The sequence below is a fragment of the Salvelinus namaycush genome, chromosome 37 (genome assembly GCF_016432855.1).
Source record: "Salvelinus namaycush isolate Seneca chromosome 37, SaNama_1.0, whole genome shotgun sequence".
Taxonomy (NCBI): Eukaryota; Metazoa; Chordata; class Actinopteri; order Salmoniformes; family Salmonidae; genus Salvelinus; species Salvelinus namaycush.
Genome location: NC_052343.1, coordinates 6,733,241 through 6,752,377, shown reverse-complemented (window position 1 = coordinate 6,752,377; position 19,137 = coordinate 6,733,241). Strand labels below are relative to the sequence as shown.

General features: G+C 42.9%; 1 protein-coding gene across 1 annotated transcript; it reads left to right on the top strand.

Moving 5' to 3' along the window:
• The first annotated feature begins 4,526 nt into the window (after positions 1–4,526).
• Positions 4,527–18,733, top strand: LOC120031537 (endoribonuclease ZC3H12A-like). The gene is made up of 6 exons (XM_038977337.1): positions 4,527–4,746; positions 7,733–8,204; positions 9,823–9,962; positions 13,626–13,860; positions 15,333–15,439; positions 15,739–18,733. Exons 2-6 carry the CDS (start codon positions 7,810–7,812, stop codon positions 16,863–16,865), a joined length of 2,004 nt encoding a protein of 667 aa, XP_038833265.1. The 5' UTR covers positions 4,527–4,746; positions 7,733–7,809; the 3' UTR covers positions 16,866–18,733.
• The last annotated feature ends 404 nt before the right edge of the window (positions 18,734–19,137 follow it).

The following is a 19,137-nucleotide window of genomic DNA, read 5'->3' as shown; positions in this document are numbered from 1 at the left end:
CACCTTTACTCCACAAACAGAGACCCGTACAAAGCTTTCCCTCACCCTCCATTTGGTAAATCTGACCAAAATTCTATCCTCCTGATTCCTGCTTACAAGCAAAAATTAAAGCAGGAACCACCAGGGACTCGGTCAACAGATTCACAGATGATGCAATCTCTATTACACTCCACACTGCCCTTTCACACCTGGACAAAAGGAACACTTATGTGAGAATGCTATTCATTGACTACAGCTCAGCGTTCAACACCATAGTGCCCTCACAGCTCATCACTTAGTTAAGGACCCTGGGACTAAACCCTGGGACTCCCTCTGTAACTTGATCCTAGACTTCCTGACGGGCCGCCCCCAGGTGGTAAGGGTAGGTAACAACACAACCGCCACGCTGATTATAAACACGGGGGCCACTCACAGTTGTGTGCTCAGTCCCCTCCTGTACACCCTGTTCACTCATGACTGCACGGCCAGGCACGACTCCAACACCATCATTAAGTTTGCCGATGACACAACAGTGGTAGGCCTGATCACCAACAACGACGAGACAGCCTATAGGGAGGAGGTCAGAGACCTGGCCGTGTGGTGCCAGGACAACAACCTCGCCCTCAACGTGATCAAGACTAAGGAGATGATTGTAGACTACAAGAAAAGGAGTACCGAGAACACCCCCATTGTCATCGACTGGGCTGTAGTGGAGCACGTTGAGAGCTTCAACTTCTTTGGTGTCCACATCACCAACAAACTGACATGGTCCAAGCACACCAAGACAGTCGTGAAGCGGGCACGACTAAACCTATTCTCCCTCAGGAGACTGAAAAGATTTGGCATGGGTCCTCAGATCCTCCAAAAGTTCTACAGCTGCACCATCGAGAGCATCCTGACTGGTTGCATCACTTCCTGGTATGGCAACTGCTCGGCCTCCGACCGCAAGGCACTACAGAGGGTAGTGCGTACGGCCCAGTACATCCCTGGGGCCAAGCTTCCTGCCATCCAGGACCTCTATACCAGGCGGTGTCAGAGGAAGGCCCTAAAAATTGTCAGACTCCAGCCACCCTAGTCATAGACTGTTCTCTCTGCTACCGCACGGAAAGCGGTACCGGAGCTCCAAGTCTAGGTCCAAGAGGCTTCAAAAAAGCTTCTACCCCCAAGCCATAAGACTCCTGAACATCTTGTCAAATGGCTACCCAGACTATTTGCAGTGCCCCCACCCCCTCTTTACACCACTGCTACTCTTTGTTGTCATCTATGCATAGTCACTTTAATAACTCTACCTACATGTACATACTACCTCACCTAACTGGTGCCCCCACACATTGACTCTGCACCGGTACCCCCTGTATATAGCCTCGCTTTTGTTATTTTACTGCTGCTCTTTAATTATTTGTTACTTGTATTTCTTTTTTTGTGTATTTTTCTTAAAACTGCATTGTTGGTTTAAGGCTTGTAAGTAAGCATTTCACTGTAATGTCTACTCCTGTTGTATTCAGCACATGTGACAAATACAATTCGATTTTATTTTATTTGACTTTCACTGACAACCCAACACACACATACACACACTGCAAACTACCCCATAAACATAACACACACACACACTCACACACCTCAAATGCGCTGCTGCTAGTCACTTTGGGGTGGCAGGTAGCCTAGTGGTTAGAGTGTTGGGCCAGTAACTGAAAGGTTGCTAGATTGAATCCCTGAGCTGACAAGGTAAAAATCTGTCATTCAGCTCCTGAACAAGGCAGTTAACCCACTGTTCCTAGGCCGTCATTGTAAATATGAATTTGTTCTTAACTGACTTGCCTGGTTAAAAAAATAAAACCCGTACCTATATATGTATTCAGACTCTTGACTTTTTCCACATTTGTTCTTAACTGACTTGCCTAGTTAAATAAAGGTTAAATTAATTAATTAATTAAACCTCCACCTTTATGTACAGGAGATACAGTGCATTCGGAATGTATTCAGACCCTTGACTTTTTCCACATTTTGTTACATTATTCTATTCTAAAATGGGTAAAATAGTTTTTTTCCCTCATCAATCTACACACAATACCTTAAAATGATGACGTAAAAACAGGTTTTCAGAAAATGTTTGCAAACAATAAAAAATAAATATCACATTTACGTAAACTTCCAGACCCTTTAATCAGTACTTTGTTGAAGCACCTTTGGCAGTGATTTTTGACAAGCTTTGCACACCTGTATTTGGGGAGTTTCTCCCATTCTTCTCTCGAGATTCTCTCAAGCTCTGTCAGGTTGGATGGGGAGCTTCACAGCACAGCTATTTTCAGGTCACTCCAGAGATGTTTGATCAGGTTCAAGTCTGGGCTCTGGCTGGGCAACTCAAGGACATTCAGAGACGTGTCCTGAAGCCACTCCTGCATTGTCTTGGCTGTGTCCTGTTGGAAGGTGAACCTTCGCCCCAGTCTGAGGTCCTGAGCGCTCTGGAGCAGGTTTTCATCAAGGATATCTCTGTACTTTGCTCCGTTCATCTTTCCCTCGATCCTGACTAGTCTCCCAGTCCCTGCTGCTAAAAAGAATCCCCACAGCATGATGCTGCCACCACCATGCTTCACCGTAGTGATGGTGCCAGGTTTCCTCCAGACGCGATGCTTGGCATTCAGGCCAAAGAGTTCAATCTTGAATCAATTAGACCAGAGAATCTTGCCTAACAACCAGGGAAATGTATAGAACTTTATATCAGTATTTAGCAGCTACATAGTAACTATTAACGGGTTATTACCGTGTTCTTACCTGGTCGTTACCGTCTTATTTCGCTGTTGTTTCCTATTACTTTCTGGACGTTACCCTGTTGTTTTAGCACTGTAAAATAAAGTGCTACCACCCTGGTACCAACCAAACTAATTCATTAACCTGAAATACACAGACAAACTGGCCACATTGTAACGGCAGCCTTCCTCCTCTTCGTCTGAAGAGGAGGTGTAGCAGGGATCAGACCAAGACGCAGCGTAGTTGGTGCTCAACATATTTAATAATGACGATAAGCAGTGAACACTTAACACGATACAAAATAACAAATGTGGCAAACCGATACAGTCCTAGCTGGTGCAGAGAAACACAAAGACAGGAAACAACCACCCACAAATCCCCAACACAAAACAAGCCACCTATATATGATTCCCAATCAGGGACAACGATTGACAGCTGCCTCTGATTGAGAACCATATTAGGCCGAACACAGAAACAGACAAACTAGACACACAACATAGAATGCCCACCCAGCTCACGTCCTGACCAACACTAAAACAAGCAAAACACATAACAACTATGGTCAGGACGTGACACACATCCACATACTTGCCTAACCTCACCTTTGAAGTAACATATCACACACATGCAAAGCCTTACACATGCAAAACTTTACACATACTCATAGGCGGCGTGTCCAATAAGCTAAGCTTCCCTTAATGTAAATTGAATGGAACTTGCCAAAATGATGTACTCCTGTCTAAACACAAATAAATAAATTCCTTCAAAACACAACACCAGAATGCCTCCCGAGTGGCGCAGTGGTCTAAGGTACTGTATCGCAATGCTAGCTGTGCAACTAGAGATCCTTGTTCGAGTCCACAAGCTGGCCGTGACCGGGAGACCCATGGGGCAGCGCACAATTGTCCCAGCATCGTTTGGGTTAGGGGAGGGTTTGGCCGGCAGGGATGTTCTTGTCCCATCAGTTCTAGTGACTCCTGTGGCCGGCTGGGTGCAATGCACTCTGACTCTGACACAGTCACCAGGTGCATGGTGTTTCCTCTGACACATTGGTGCGGCTGGCTTCTGGGTTAAGCGGGCATTGTGTCAAGAAGCAGTGTGGCTTGGCTGGGTTGTGTTTCGGAGGACGCACAGCTCTTGACTTTTCCCAGACTTTTTGCTCCAGAAAGGAGTCCATACAGGAGTTGCAGCGATGAGACAAGACCTTAACTACCAATTGGATACCATGAAATTTGGGAGAAAAGGGGAGAAAAGTAAAAAATATGTATATTTAAAAAAATAACTTCACCAGAGAACATGATTTAGCCACAGAGGTTAATTTTTTTTTTTTTAATTGCTGTGGATTGTTTTAAATTTCAATCACATACAGCCGGGAAGCGCGCAATTTTGGAAGCGTGCAGTTTGGGCAGGAGTGCAGCAAATATCAGAGCTGATCGACATATCCCCTCAGGCATAGCTGCAGGAAGATGTTTGGGGTTGTGGTGTGGTGCTGCGGTGGGGGGAAGGGGGAGGGGTAGCTGGTCCTCTAATACAGGACTAGTAAAGGCCCAGTGCACTGCTTTTGTGAGACAAAGAAACGTTTTCTAGCTTTTTTTTCAATTATTATTTTTTATTCCGATTTTTATGGAGGCAGCACCCTCAGCACCCCTATTTACTGCTGCTATACCTACAGGTATAACATGTCCATAATTTTGGTGAACTGATTTAGAAATCAGACTTTACCTTAACAGGACAGGGTTAGTTTCAGTTTCAGAAATTCAAGAATTGAATTTGACTTCTAGGCTAGGACTGAGAAAATGTAGCTCTACAGTAGCGTAGGCTATAATTTGAAGGCGACTTGGGAGGACTTTAACAAATTGGGCCCGTGGCCGCACAGGAATAAAGGAAGGACACTTTTGAGTACGAGAGAGGGAGGTGCTGCGGTTGCGAAGTCATAGCCATAGCGTAAATCGGAAATGCGGTATGGTCGAGGTGAAAATGGAGCACCACGAAGAGGAACACTAATTGAAAGTTAAGGTAAATTCTAAACACCATTGTCAGGGTTGTGTATTTGTACAAAGATCATGATTTACTCTATTATTTTCACTCAAACGTCACATGAATCTGATTTACGTGTCACCTGTCCTTGTATTCACTGTCGTGAGGAAAAACACGGCGCCAGGCTCGCCTTCTGTACCGACGAATACCTTAATCCAGTGTCGGCCTTTGTAATGTAGTTTTTGTGTATGCTATTTTATTATTTACATGGGTAAATACTTAATATTCGTTTGGGATTAATCTAGTCGTTGATTCGTCCAGGGTGTTTCAGGCTATGGTAATGTTGAATAACATTTGGGAAGTTACCAGTTTAATTGTGTGGTTTCTGTGATACATTGCAATAATCTAAAAACCGTTTGCAATTGCTGTAGACCTGTGACACTTTAGCCTAATGTGAATACAATGATATTAGGCCTGAAACGTAATGCAGTACAGTCAATATGTCAAGTTGTCAACTGAATAATTTGCATTTTACTCTGACATAATACAGCATGTCAGCCAAACTACACTAAACCAAAATATAAAGTGTTGGTCCCATGTTTCATGAGCTGAAATGAAAGATCCCAGAAATGTTCCATATGCACTAAAAGCGTATTTCTCTCAAATGTTGTGCACACATTTGTTTACATCCCTATTAGTGGGTGGCAGATAACCTCTAGGCTAAGAATGTTGGGTTTCGTTTGCTGGTTCGAATCCCTGAGCCGACTAGGTGAACAATCTGTTGCCGTGCCCTTGAGCAGGACACTTAACCATAATAGCACATGTAAATCACTCCAGACCGTATGTAAAAATGTTAGTGAGCATTTCTCCTTTGCCAAAATATTCTTTCCACCTGACAGGTGTGGCATATCAAGAAGCTGATTAAGCAGCATGAGCATTACACAGGTGTACCTTGAGTTGGGGACAATAAAAGGCCACTCTAAAATGTGAAACACAATGCCACAGATGTCTCAAGTTTTGAGGCAGTGTACAATTGGCATGCTGACTGCAGGAATGTCCACCAGAGCTGAATTGAATGTTCATTTCTCTACTATAAGCCGCCTCCAATGTCGTTTTAGAGAATTTGGCAGTACTTTCAACCGGCCTCACAACCGCAGACCACATGTAACCATGCCAGCCAAGGATCTTCACCTGCGGGATCGTCTGAGACCAGCCACCCGAACGGACAGCTGATGGAACTGGGTTTGTAACACCATAGAATTTCAACTGTCAGAAATCGCCTCAGGGAAGCTTATCTGCATGCTCGTCATCCTCAACAGGGTCTTGACCTGACTGCAGTTCGGCTTCGTAACCGACTTCAGTGGGCAAATGCACGCTGGAGAAGTGTGCTCTTCACGGATTAATCCCGGTTTCAACTGTACCGGGCAGATGGCAGAAGTATGGGAGAGCGGTTTGCTGATGTCAAAGTTGTGAACAGAGTGCCCCATGGTGCCGGTGGGGTTATGGTATGGGCAGGCATAAGTTGCGGACAACAAACACAATTGCATTTTATCTATGTCAATTTGAATGCACAGATATACAGTGATGAGATGCTGAGGCCCATTGTCGAGCCATTCATCCGCCGCCATCACCTCATGTTTCAGCATGATAATGCACGGCCCCATGTTGCAAAGATCTGTACACAATTCCTGGAAGCTGAAAATGTCCCAGTTCTTCTATGGCCTGTATACTCACCAGACATGTCGCCCGTTGAGCATGTTTGGAATGCTCTTAATTGACGTGTACAACAGCGTGTTCCAGTTACCGCCAATTTCCAGCAATTTCTCACAGCCATTGAAGAGGAGTGGCACAACATTCCACAGGCCACAATCAACAGCCTGATCACCTCTATCCGAAGATGTCACACGGCATGAGGCGAATGGTGGTCACACCAGATAATGATTGGTTTTCGGATCCACGCCCCTACCTTTTTGTTGTTGGTATTTGTGACCAACAGAAGCAAATCTGTATTCCCAGTCTTGTGAAATCCATAGATTACGGCCTAATGAATTTATTTAAATTGACTGATTTCCTAATGTGAACTGTAACTCAGTAAAATATTAGAAATTGTTGCGTTTTATACAGTGCTGTGAAAAAGTATTTGCCCCCTTCTCAGATTTTTCTCTATTTTTGCATATTTTTAATGATGAATGTTATCAGATCTTCAAGCAAAACCTAATATTAGATAAAGGGACCCTGAGTTTACAAATAACAACAACAAAAAATGGATACCTATTTGATTTATTTTTTTAATTAACAAAGTTATGCAACACCCAATTCCCCTTTGTGAATAAGTAATTGCTCACTTACATTCAATAACTGGTTGTGCCTCCTTTAGCTGCAGTGACTGCAACCAAATGCTTCCTGTAGTTGTTGATCAGTCTCTCACATCGCTGTGGAGGAATTTTGGCCCACTCTTGTGTGCAGAACTGCTTTAACTCGGCAACATTTGGGTTTTCAAACATGAACTGTTCGTTTAAGTCCTGCCACAACATCTCAATTGGGATTAGGTCTGGATTTTGACTAGGCCATTCCAAAACCAATTGTTTGGGGCTTTTTAGCAATTTTTCATGTAGACTTGATTGTGTGTTTTGGATCATTGTCTTGCTGCATGACCCAGCTGCGCTTCAGCTTCAGCTTACAGACCAATGACCTGACATTCTCCTGTAGAATTCTCTGATACTTAGCAGAATTCCTTTTTCCTTCTATTAAGGCAAGTCGTCTAGGTCCTTAGGCAGCAAAACATCCCCAAACCATCACACTACCACCACCATGCTTGACAGTGGGTATGAGGTTCTTACAGTGGGATGCAGTGTTTGGTTTTCGCCAGACATAATGGGAGAACTGCTATCCAAAAAGTTGACTCATGTTTGCCAAAAAGCACCTGGATGTTCATCAAGAAGAATGTTTTTTGGACTATTTTTGTTCAGTATATTTCCATAACATTGTCTTGAATTTAACTGAAGTCTCTCTCTGTTCAATCCAGGCAACAGTATCAACATGAAAAATAGGTCATAACCCTCCCATGCTGTACAATAAATCCCAGACAGACAGTAGTAGAGCATGGACCAGGCCTTTCCCAGCCTCCAGACCCCAGTCACTGGTCCGTTTGAACCCAACCCAGGAGAGCTCCAGCTCAGGGTGGACTTCTTCAGAAAGTTGGGCTACTCCCCCATGGAGGTTCGGGCCGCCCTGCTTAAGCTAGGCCTGAGTACAGACACCAACTCTGTACTGGGGGAGCTGGTCCGCAGTGAAGCCAGCACTAGTACTTCTAACTCAACCATCCCTGAGAGTGGTGACAATACTACTGGCCCCACAAGCCACACAGGCTCCAGCATGGCCTCCTCTAGGACCCATGGCCCCCAGAGAGACAGACCAGTCCCATCACTGGAAGACAGGAAGGACACAGACAGTGGACTGAAACCTATCGTTATTGACGGCAGCAATGTGGCCATGAGGTGAGCGAGTCAAATCACTTCTTTTCTTGTTATGTTTGTAAGAGCTAGCGTTCCATTGAAGTGTTTCAATGAGTTCAGCTGTGTTGGTGCATACGTGTATGTCATGTTCATGACAGTCCTGTCCTGTAAGGGTTAATTAAGGTGTTATTGTGGTTGAGAAATTAGATGAAGCGGATGTATTGTATTATGTTCTCCTCATGTGGTTTGTTGTACATCACAATGATAATGACAGGCAGCTATGTGAAGAATACCTGTAAAACTACAGGTGTGCAACTACTCATTATCAGCTGTTGAACTATGACCCTTCCAACACGAGAATCACACGCTCTTCTCATACACCTTAATGCAATTTTGTCAGCTGTGTTTGAAGAGGTAGTTGGCCATGCCTGTGCATGCCTTTGCTAAGGTTAATGCTGTACTATATGCAAATCTCCTACGCAAGTCTCTGCCTCGCACTGGCTCCCAGTGATAGCTATGTGTCAAGGCGGTGTTTATATTGTCAGGATAGAGTTCATATTGAACAGGCCAGACGACATTGTCACTCAAGTCCTATTATGTCTTCTTAGTTCAAGTATTTGCATATACGACCATTTTTAACTGCCTGCTCCTTATTACATGGATGGACCCAAACCAATTTTTTTTTTATCTTGTTGATGACAGTTTGATTACCTAGCTATTTGAGTATACAGTGTGTGTTTTGTACTCTATTCAAGTCATAAACCAATAAGGAACCACAATCCGCGTGTATGTTCAAAGGAATGTCCGATTCACATGTGGCGACAGGTAGCCTAGCAGTTCAGAGCATTGGGCCAGTAAATGAAAGATCGCTGGCTCAAATCCCCAAAAAGTCTGTTGATGTACCCTTGAGCAAGGCACTTGATCCTAAGACTTTTACGTTTAATTCCACTCGTGTCGTGCTTATTTCGCCTTTTGCGACCCACAGAAACGGCAGAAGAGCACAACATGTCAAATCCTAAAAAGTTGCTGCAAGGAGCGTCAACGCTCTGTCAACAGAGCTCAGTGCTTATTATTGGATATATTAGGATGCAAAATCAGACTTTTTTTGGATATAATGTTAATGATATGTTAAAGACCCGACTGAATGATTTAGAACATAAAGAATCATATTTGTCTTGGTAAAATGTCATCACCAAAGCTTTTTTTTTTTTTTACCTGGTGTTTTATATTTATTGTCCAATAAAGTTCAAAGGTCTCTCTGCAAGTGTTATTTAGCTCTGCTATACGTAAAATAGGACCTTGATGTACAGTATAGCTGTCATTCTGTCATATGTTATTATCTTATATTACTTTAATGATGTCGTGTTACTTTACTCCTCAGAAAGAGCCTGTTTTTTTTTTTTTTTTTTTACTGTGCAAACCTTGTCATTCGCTTGCATTGCCACTGTGAGGCGAATGCATTGTAGACAGACGAGAAATGATTTGGTCAAATTAGCTTTGCTCTACTTTGTTTCATTGATTAAAAAAAAGATTTTAAAAATCAGATCGACATAACTGCACCTTCACCTCTCTGCCCTCTTCACTAGAAATGTTTGTTGATTCATCGAAAGTAATGACATATTTATTTATCCCATTTCCTGCTCTCTTGTCTCCCTTCTAGTCATGGTAACAAACAAGTGTTCTCCTGTAGGGGAATTGAGTTGGCAGTGATCTATTTCCTGGATAGAGGTCACTCAACCGTCATTGTGTTTGTGCCCTCATGGCGCAAGGAGCAGCCCAGGCCTGATGTCCCCATCACAGGTGAGATTCACAAATAGTGCATTCAGATTATGTTACATCCTTATTCTAAAATTAATTAAATACAAAACATTCTCATAAAATGTTTCAAATGTATTAAAAATAAAAAAACATACCTTAACATACGTATTCAGGCCCTTTGCTATGAGAATCAAAATTGAGCTCAGGAGCATCCTGTTTCCATTGATCAACCTTGATGTTTCTACAACTGGATTGGAGTCCACTTGTGGTAAATTCAATTGATTGGACATGATTTTAAAAGGCACACACATGTCTATATAAGGTCCCACAGTGACAGTGCATGTCAGAGCAAAAACCAAGCCATGAGGTCTAAGGAATTTTCTGCAGAACTCTAAGACAGGATTGTGTCGAGGCACAGAACTGGGGAAGGGTACCAACAAATTTCTGCAGCATTGAAGGTCCCCAAGAACACAGTGGCCTCCATCATTCATAAATGGAAGAAGTTTAGAACCACCAAGACTCTTCCTAGAGCTGGCCACCCAGCCAAACTGAGCAATCGGGGGTGAAGGGCCTTGGTCAGGGAGGTGACCAAGAACCCAATGGTCATCTCTGACAGAGCTCCAGAGTTTCTCTATGAAGATGGGAGAACCTTCAAGAAGGACAACCATCTCTGCAGCACTCCACCAATCAGGCCTTTATGGTAGAGTGGCCAGACTGAAGCCACTCCTCAGTAAAAGGCCCATGACAGCCCGTTTGGAGTTTGCCAAAAGGCACCCAAAGGACTCTCAAACCTCTGATCTGAAACCTCTGATCTGATGAAACTAAGAATGAATGATTTGGCCTGAATGCCAAGCATCACTTCTGGAGGAAACCTGGCACCATCCCTACGGTGAGCCATAGTGGTGGCAGTATCATGCTGTGGGGATGTTTTTCAGCGGCAGGGACTAGGAAACAAGTACAGAGAGATCCTTGATGAAAACCTGCTCCAGAGCGTTCGAGACCTCAGACTGGGCCGAAGGTTCACCTTCCAACAGGACAACTACCCTAAGCACACAGCCAAGACAACGCAGAAGTGGCTTCAGGACAAGTCTCTGTCCTTGAGTGGCCCAGCCAGAACCGGGACTTTAACTTGATCGAACATCTCTGGAGAGACCTGAAAATTGCTGTGCAGCGACACTCCCCATCCAACCTGAAAGAGCTTGAGAGAATCTGCAGAGAAGAATGGCTGGGTTTCTGTACAGCACTTCGAGATATTAGCTGATGTACGAAGGGCTATATAAAATAAACTTGATTGATTGAATGGGAGAAACTCCCCAAATACAGGTGTGCCAAGCTTGTAGCGTCATACCCAAGAAGACTCGAGGCTGTAATTGCTGCCAAAGGTGCTTCAACATAGTACTGAGTAAAGGGTATGAATATTTATTAAAATTTCTTTGTCACTATGTTGTATTGTGTGTAGATTGATGAGGGGGTAAAAAACATTTAATCTGTTTTAGAATAAGGCCGTAGCGTAAACATTTTTTTTAAAGTCAAGGGGTCGGAATACTTTCCGAATGCACTGTAGTTCGAATTAGACTAGTATCTCTTTCTGAATATTAATACTTATTTAATACCAGGGGATTTTGAAAACACAAACTAAATCAACACACTACAATAAAATACTGTACTCTATTCATTGACTGTTGCTTTAAAATAATGCAATACATTCCCTTATCTCATTGGTATGCAGGGGTTTGGTAAGTACACTCACTGCACCTACAGTATGTTTCCAGTCATGTGATGTGTCTGTAACATGAGACTGAGGCAAAAGGCATTGGGAAACTCCACCGGAGAGTATTGTTGGACAAATGTTGAAATACTGAAATCCATAACTACTGCCTGACGTCATACTCTAGGCTTTCTGAAAGAAATTATAAATAAATTGACCCAATTGTGATTGCTTCAACCCACATGTTGTCAAGCACAGCAGTGACTCTTGTCCATGTACCTGAAGGCTATCGGTTATCAGTTGTTAGGTGTTTGTGTTAACCTAGCGTATCCACTAACAAAGCCAGTGTGCAGTAGGGCGGACCACTATTTGAAGCTGATACATCATCGCCTAGTACCCGCTGCTTGCATGGTTCAGTGGATCTGTCTGAGGTGGAGCAAGCAAGCCAAAAGTTATTTTCAATCCCAGTAACCAGGAAGTAAAATTAACCGCGACCGTCAGTCCTACCTGGGAATTGGGAAATCCCCAACCAGGAAGTGCAACTGTTTTTCTCACACCCAGGTTACTGTCTGTGTCTTTAACTGTTTCCAATCAAGCAGAGCGTTAAGGTTTAAGTGTCAAGTAATTGTTGTTACCTGAACTATCAAAGCATTTTTAACACAGACAGTTGACATTTGTGAGTGATTTTCAGGCTTTAGTCAATAGTAGTCTCTAAAAACCTAAAGAAAATTGTTCAATATGGAGCCCTATGTCTCACACATATTTAGGGTCCATATTCAAGTGTATCAGTAGGAGTGCTGTTCTAGGACATCATTTTTAGGTCATATTGGATAAGATGACATGGACAGGGGGGACCAGATCCTCGATCGCTACTCCTACTTTGAGACACCATATGAATATGGCACCAGTTCTTTCCAAAGTTGGATTACTGAACATTGTTGCCTTTAGCTTATCCATTTTGTTTATTTAAATGACAATTTCCATTGTCCATTTTCACACTGTGTACACAGGTCCATTTATTCAACGTTCATTTTTAATGTATTTGTCAATGTTTTAATTTAGTCTGCTGGGAGGTTTCCATGTTATGTGATATTGGGGATGTAGGTTGTGAAGTTTGAACAGCTTATGTAATAATTAGCCAGTCATGTAATATTTGTTTTAAGTGATTGATGGTTTTGTCTCAGGGATTTTTTTTTCCCACAGTTGATGGATTTGTTTTGTGTCCCCTGTTTGATTTGGGACAATATACCATATTTGACTAAAGCAATGTTATGCAACTGTCACGCCCTGACCTTAGATAACTCTGTTTTTCTATATATTTAGGTCAGGGTGTGACTAGGGTGGGTACGCTAGTTTTGTATGTCTAGGGGTGTTGTATGTCTGTTGGCCTGATATGGTTCCCAATCAGAGACATCTGTTTATCGTTGTCTCTGATTGGGGATCATATTTAGGTAGCCATTTTCCTCGTTTGTGTTGTGGGATCTTGTTCTATGTTTAGTTGCCTGTCTGCACTATTCGTATAGCTTCACGTTTCGGTTGGTTGTTTGTTGTTTTGTTAAGTGAGTTTCTGTTCATTAAAATTATGTGGAACTCTACTCACTCTGCGCCTTGGTCCGATCCTTACGACGAACGTGACAGCAACCCTTTATTATCATAGTGTCACCTGGCTTGTTTATCATGCAAAGGTATAGAATATGTTGTTTTTGTTTTGAAATATTAGTCATGTTAATGTGTACTAAGAAGACATTAACCATTAAGGCAGTGGAATAATTTGTGTCAAACAGAATTCCAATATGATGAAAGACCAAACATAAAGCGAACCATCTCTGCTTCTTACATCACCAACAACAGCTGTCCATGTAATCGTATTGATTATGATCTATACGGCAAAACTGATCCTAGATCAGCACTCCTACTCTGAGAAGCTTTATGAATAAAGGCCCTTGACTGGGACATAATAAAACACTTGGTGAAACATCTGCACATTTTATTTCCAGACCAACACATTCTAATGGAGCTGGAGAAGAAGAAGATCGTTGTCTTCACTCCCTCGAGACGCGTCGGTGGTAAACGGGTGGTCTGCTACGACGACCGTTTTATTGTGAAGCATGCCTACGAGTCGGACGGCGTGATCGTGTCCAACGACACCTATAGGGACCTGCAGGGAGAGCGTCCGGAGTGGAAGCGCTGTATCGAGGAGAGGCTGCTTATGTACTCTTTCGTCAATGACAAGTGAGTACTGGGGGGGTTGACAGTGGCAGGCATGAATTAAGGGGAGAAGATACAATGGTGAAGAGGCCAGGAATTCAATCCCCCCCCCCGGGCAGGGGGACCATACATGTGGTATGGGGGGTTTCAGCAGGTGACATCTGTCATTAATACTGATTTTGGACAGAAACATGAAATGTATAAACAGGTTTTTAACTTTTAATAATGTTTTTTATTAATCATGGATTGATGTAGAACTATTTGAGTAGAACTATGAGTCATGCACATAGTGCTCCAGTCAGGATTCAGCCCAGAAATAGCGAGCAACTTGGTTCCGAAAAGCAGATTTGACCTTTTAGAGCAGATACTGTCGTAGTGTAATATACTGTAAGGCCATGGTCACCAACTGGTCGATCTCCAAGGCATTCCTAGACGATCGCCAAACATTTCTGTAAAAAACCCAACGATAAAGCCTTGCGTTTCTGTTTTTTATTAGTCTCGCACTGTTGACTTTTAAAACCATGATTCAACAAATACAGCGACAAGCTGGTGTTTTTATGAGTGTGTTCCTGTTTACGTTCTTGCTCAGCACTCAACACTTTTTATTCAACACTTTTATTATCCATGAAATGCACGTTCATCCTACTCCCACTCGCGCCTCAACCAGCACTGAAGCTGTAATGAATGAGTAGGAAGGTGTATCGATAGGCTTGTCTGGTTATTATTAGCGGCTTGGGTCTTTTTTAATATCGAGGAATATTTAACTTTCTCTGTTCAAAGGAGTAACAACATGTATTTGTCCAGAGGCAGAAATAATGTTGTGCGACTCGAGTTTTGCCATTAGCTGGAAGACGGTGTCCCTTTTTGGTCTACGGAGGAAAGGGAAAGCGTAGGGACGTTAAGAGGTGAACCTTCAGTCTGCTGCTCTCTCCCTCTACTGAGACTGACCATCAGATGCAGGCACCATCAGCCCAGTAAAATACATTATTATTTAAATGTAGTTCACTCGGCTGTGCCTCACAAGTAATACAACAACTGATCTATTACCGGTGTGATTGTATAGCCTACCTAAAATCTATAAAAATGGTGGGAACAACAATACATTTGCAGGACAATTCAAGCAAAGCCAATATGCGGTGACAATGTATTGGGCCTATAGCCTACTGCATAAACCTAATTGTTACAGTACTGTTTTTAATAGGTTAATATTGCAAAGGCTTTTTTTATGTAATCTTCTAAAAAAAAATATCTGTGTGGTAGATCTCAGCTTGCATTTTGACTCAAAGTGATCTTGACTCAAAGGTTGGTGACCACTCCTGTATGGTTAGAGGATGATTAATGAGACATGTATTCATGTCATTATTTCAGACAGGAAAAGCAAACATTCCCTCTGACTGCACCACGTTTTATTGTTCTTGTCGATTTATAGATTAGATCCTCTATCACTTCTCTGCCTGTGTGGTTTTCTGATCAATATTACCCATTTCCCGGCCCAGATTCATGCCCCCAGATGACCCGCTTGGCCGTCATGGTCCCAGTCTGGAGAACTTCCTTAGGAAGAAGCCTCTACTACCAGAACACAAGCGCCAACTCTGTCCTTATGGTAAGATATCAACCATAGAGATATGTGTGTGAGGTACCATAGGGTTCTAATTTGATTGTCTGAACACTGAAGCTTAGTTTAAAACCTGTCTTGTTGAAACAAAGTACTAAGCTAGGATCAGGTCTCCATTAGGCATAACTGATGTTATATCAGCACTTCTAATCTGAGACTCATTGTGAAGAATCCAGATACTTTCTCCTGTAGAGTTAACAGTATTATTTTAGTTTATTTTAGATTTAGGTAGTAATACTGTAATAACTGTCATGTTTAGTAACTGTCATTTATGTTTTCTATTTCAGGTAAAAAATGCACCTACGGTGTAAAGTGTAAGTTCTACCACCCTGAGCGCACTCACCAATCCCACTCCTCGTTGGCTGACGAGCTAAGGGAGAAGGCAAGGCTCTCCTCGGCAAAAGAGGACCGGAATCCCATGATGTCACAGCTGAGGGGCCACCAGTCCGACCCGGGATCCTTTCCCTCCTATTCTCTGGAGAATGACCTGGAGCACAGGCTGACGTTAGAGCCCCGCGGTTCCCTGAGGGAGGGTCCCAAGAGCCAGGTAACTGAGAACATGTTGCTATACTGGGATGGGTTGCGCTCCAGTAGGAACCAGCAGGCCCGCAGCCCCACAGCAGTAGGCCAAGGACAGATGGACTGGCCCAGTATGCTCTCCCCATCCACTACTACTGACCTCCCCTATGCCAGCATCTCCCATGAGTGCCTGGACTCTGGTTTTGGCTCCTATGAGAGCCAGAGCCAGTACTCGGATGTGTCCCAAGGCCACAGCAAGGCCTTCAGGTCCAGGCAGCAGCAACAGCAGGGCTTCCCCTCTGGTTCCAGACATCCAGGCATGCATCCAGAGAGTCTGGCCCAGGACAGCCCCCAGCCCTGCAGGTGTTTCCATTTGGCTCCCTCCTCGGGTCCCCAGCAGCAGCACCACAGCAACCCACACCTCGAGTCCCACTCCCAATCCCAGCCGAGGTATGACACCTACTCGCCTCCTCTGTTCCCACCCAACATGCACCACTACAGCCTCCCCTGCAACTTCCAGCAAGATGGGGTGGGGGCACACCATTTCCACCCCCATCAGCACCCCCAGAAGTACTGGTCAGACCCCTTCCATGGCGGGGTCCCCCAGGCTAGGGCGTCCTGTAGCCTCCCCCCCGGCCCCCACCTCCATCAGCCCCCTACCCCGCATGGAGCCCCCCACTCATCTTACAGGGATCAGCAGGAACACGACTCCTGGGCCCAGCCACCTCCACCTTCTGCCTTTGACACAGAGAGAGAGGAGCTCCGTAAGAAACTGCAGGCCATCTTCAACCCCCACCAGGTGGATACGGTCATGGGAATGTTCCCTCACCTGATGGATGCCCAGAAGCTGGCTGCAGAGATCCTCAACCTCAAATCTCAGAGAGGTGCCTTCTGATGCCTCTAAGCATCTTGTCTAAGGAGTTGATTCAGGGTTGAGATAAGCTTGCACAACTCTAACTTCCACGTAAATCATTCATTGATGTCAATGGGATACTTGGGTGAAAATGTGCCTTGGGTAATTCTCTTGCGCTTTTCCTTTAATTTACTCTAACGGTTTGAACCGTTTGAATGTGAGAGGGCAACATTTTGTTGTCAATGTTGTCCTTTCTTCGCGGTCATGTGCTTGCATAGCTTATGTGAAATCCTTGACAGGTAGTGTGTTCACAGTTTGGGAGAAGTGTGGAGAATCGGGATGAATCCCCTGTCGTGTTTAACTGGATTATTTGCGATTTTTGACTTATTGAAGTTGTATATTATAACAGTGTCGTCAAATCTTGCCTCTAGACTCAGTACCACGGCAAACGTGAATCTAGAGTGTTTGACTGTTGATTCATATTGTATCATCATTTGGGATATGCGGTATGTGATCTCTCATTTGTCTGAAATTCAGCTCTCATGCAATAAGAAATAATTGTCTAAAATAATGTCCTTGTCTAAAATGCCACCTTTTTACTATGTTTTTTTAAATATTGTGGTTCTGATGGCCGTAATGTATTTCCTGTCTCATAGACAAATATTCGGTATTCCATCTCTTTATGCAGTGTGGAATGCAATGGTATAAAGCTACGCCCAAAGAGCCCCAAACACTATACAGTATCCTTTTAACCAAGAGTATATGTGGAAGTTGCCAAAGAAATCAATTAATGTTGGAGAAGCACTTTTTGTCATTGATCCAAATGTTCTAATTCCCTCATAGACCAGAATGTGACGTTTTCAGCAAGATTAATGTATAAAAATATGTGTACTGTAATATGTACTGTATGGCTTGTGAGGGTCTCTTGTATCACCAAAGACTGGGTAAATCGAATAGATATTTTAAAGTAACTGTCCAGTGTTTCCAGATTTTTATGAAATATGACCTATAATTAATTACAATACAGTATGAGTGAAATAGTTTTCCCTCCAATGTTTTAAGTATGTTTAAAAAGCAGCTTTTCTGTGTTGGAAGGGTGTGGGTGTACATCGTTTTTTTTTTTATATATATATTCATGCGAATAGACTGCTGATTGGCCAGCTCAAGCTCTTCAAGAGGATGACATCATCCTCTGAGGAAATATTTTATAAAATGCTTGCTGTTTGTTTGAGTTTAAGGGTCTTTTTTTTTTAAATGGTTTCTCCAATTAATGCTTTGGCCACATACGAGTATAATATGAGTCATCAACATTATTTGGGTATGAGTTAACAGAATAACTTTTTTTAAAGTGAGATTTTCACTGGACAATTACTTTAACTATGTTTCTATGATAGTTGCTGGCTATCCACTTTGTAGATTTTTAAGTGCCTAAACATGTCAAATGTATAATTCAATTATCATGGACATTTGGAGTAGAGTTCTTGGTCTAAACAAATTGTTAAACTTTTTATTTTATTTAACTTTTTATTGAACAGTACGGTAAGTACTAGCTAGGTATTTAAAGTCAGAATGTTGTTATTATGCTATCTCATGGTACCACCACCTTCAAATCAGGTTATTAGTATTAACGCAGTCATAACTACAAGGTACTTGAAATAATTAACAGGTAACACTAGGCATTTTATTTCTCAGCAATTATTATATCTTTTTAGAGTAGGCCACTTTGTTTCTTCAGACTACAAATAGCTACTATACCAAATAGTTCAATTTGTTGCCAAGTATTTACCAGTACCTAGTACTTATCTGTAATAAAGGTTTACTCACTCATTTTCTATTCATTTATATAGCACTTAACCACTGCCTTTGAATGTTGGGAAATCATGTTACACTAAAATGAGAGGTTTGAAATATACCTGTCTGTATTTTCTAATGTCATGTCTCTGTATTGTCTCAAGCTACCGCACAATGATATGGCACGTCCATTGTGTCTCTTGTTTCAGTGCCTGACAGTGTAGACAGTCATATGCTCCATGATGAGGATCTGATGATGACCATAGCTCAGGGCTCTCCAACCCTGTTCCTGGAGAGCCACCCTCATGTAGGTTTTAGCGAGATGAAGTTCTTGCCACAAAGTCAACAGAAACCACGTACCAATTTCGTTCTTGTCAACTTTCCCGGCTATTCCATTATCGCTAGACAACTAGATAGTATCTGTCTAGCAGCTAGCCACGTCATGCTTGCTCTTTGAAGATGTTTCCATCCAAAAAGTGTCGCTTTGCTAACAATCTTAACTCCTCCTCCACATTTACTGGAT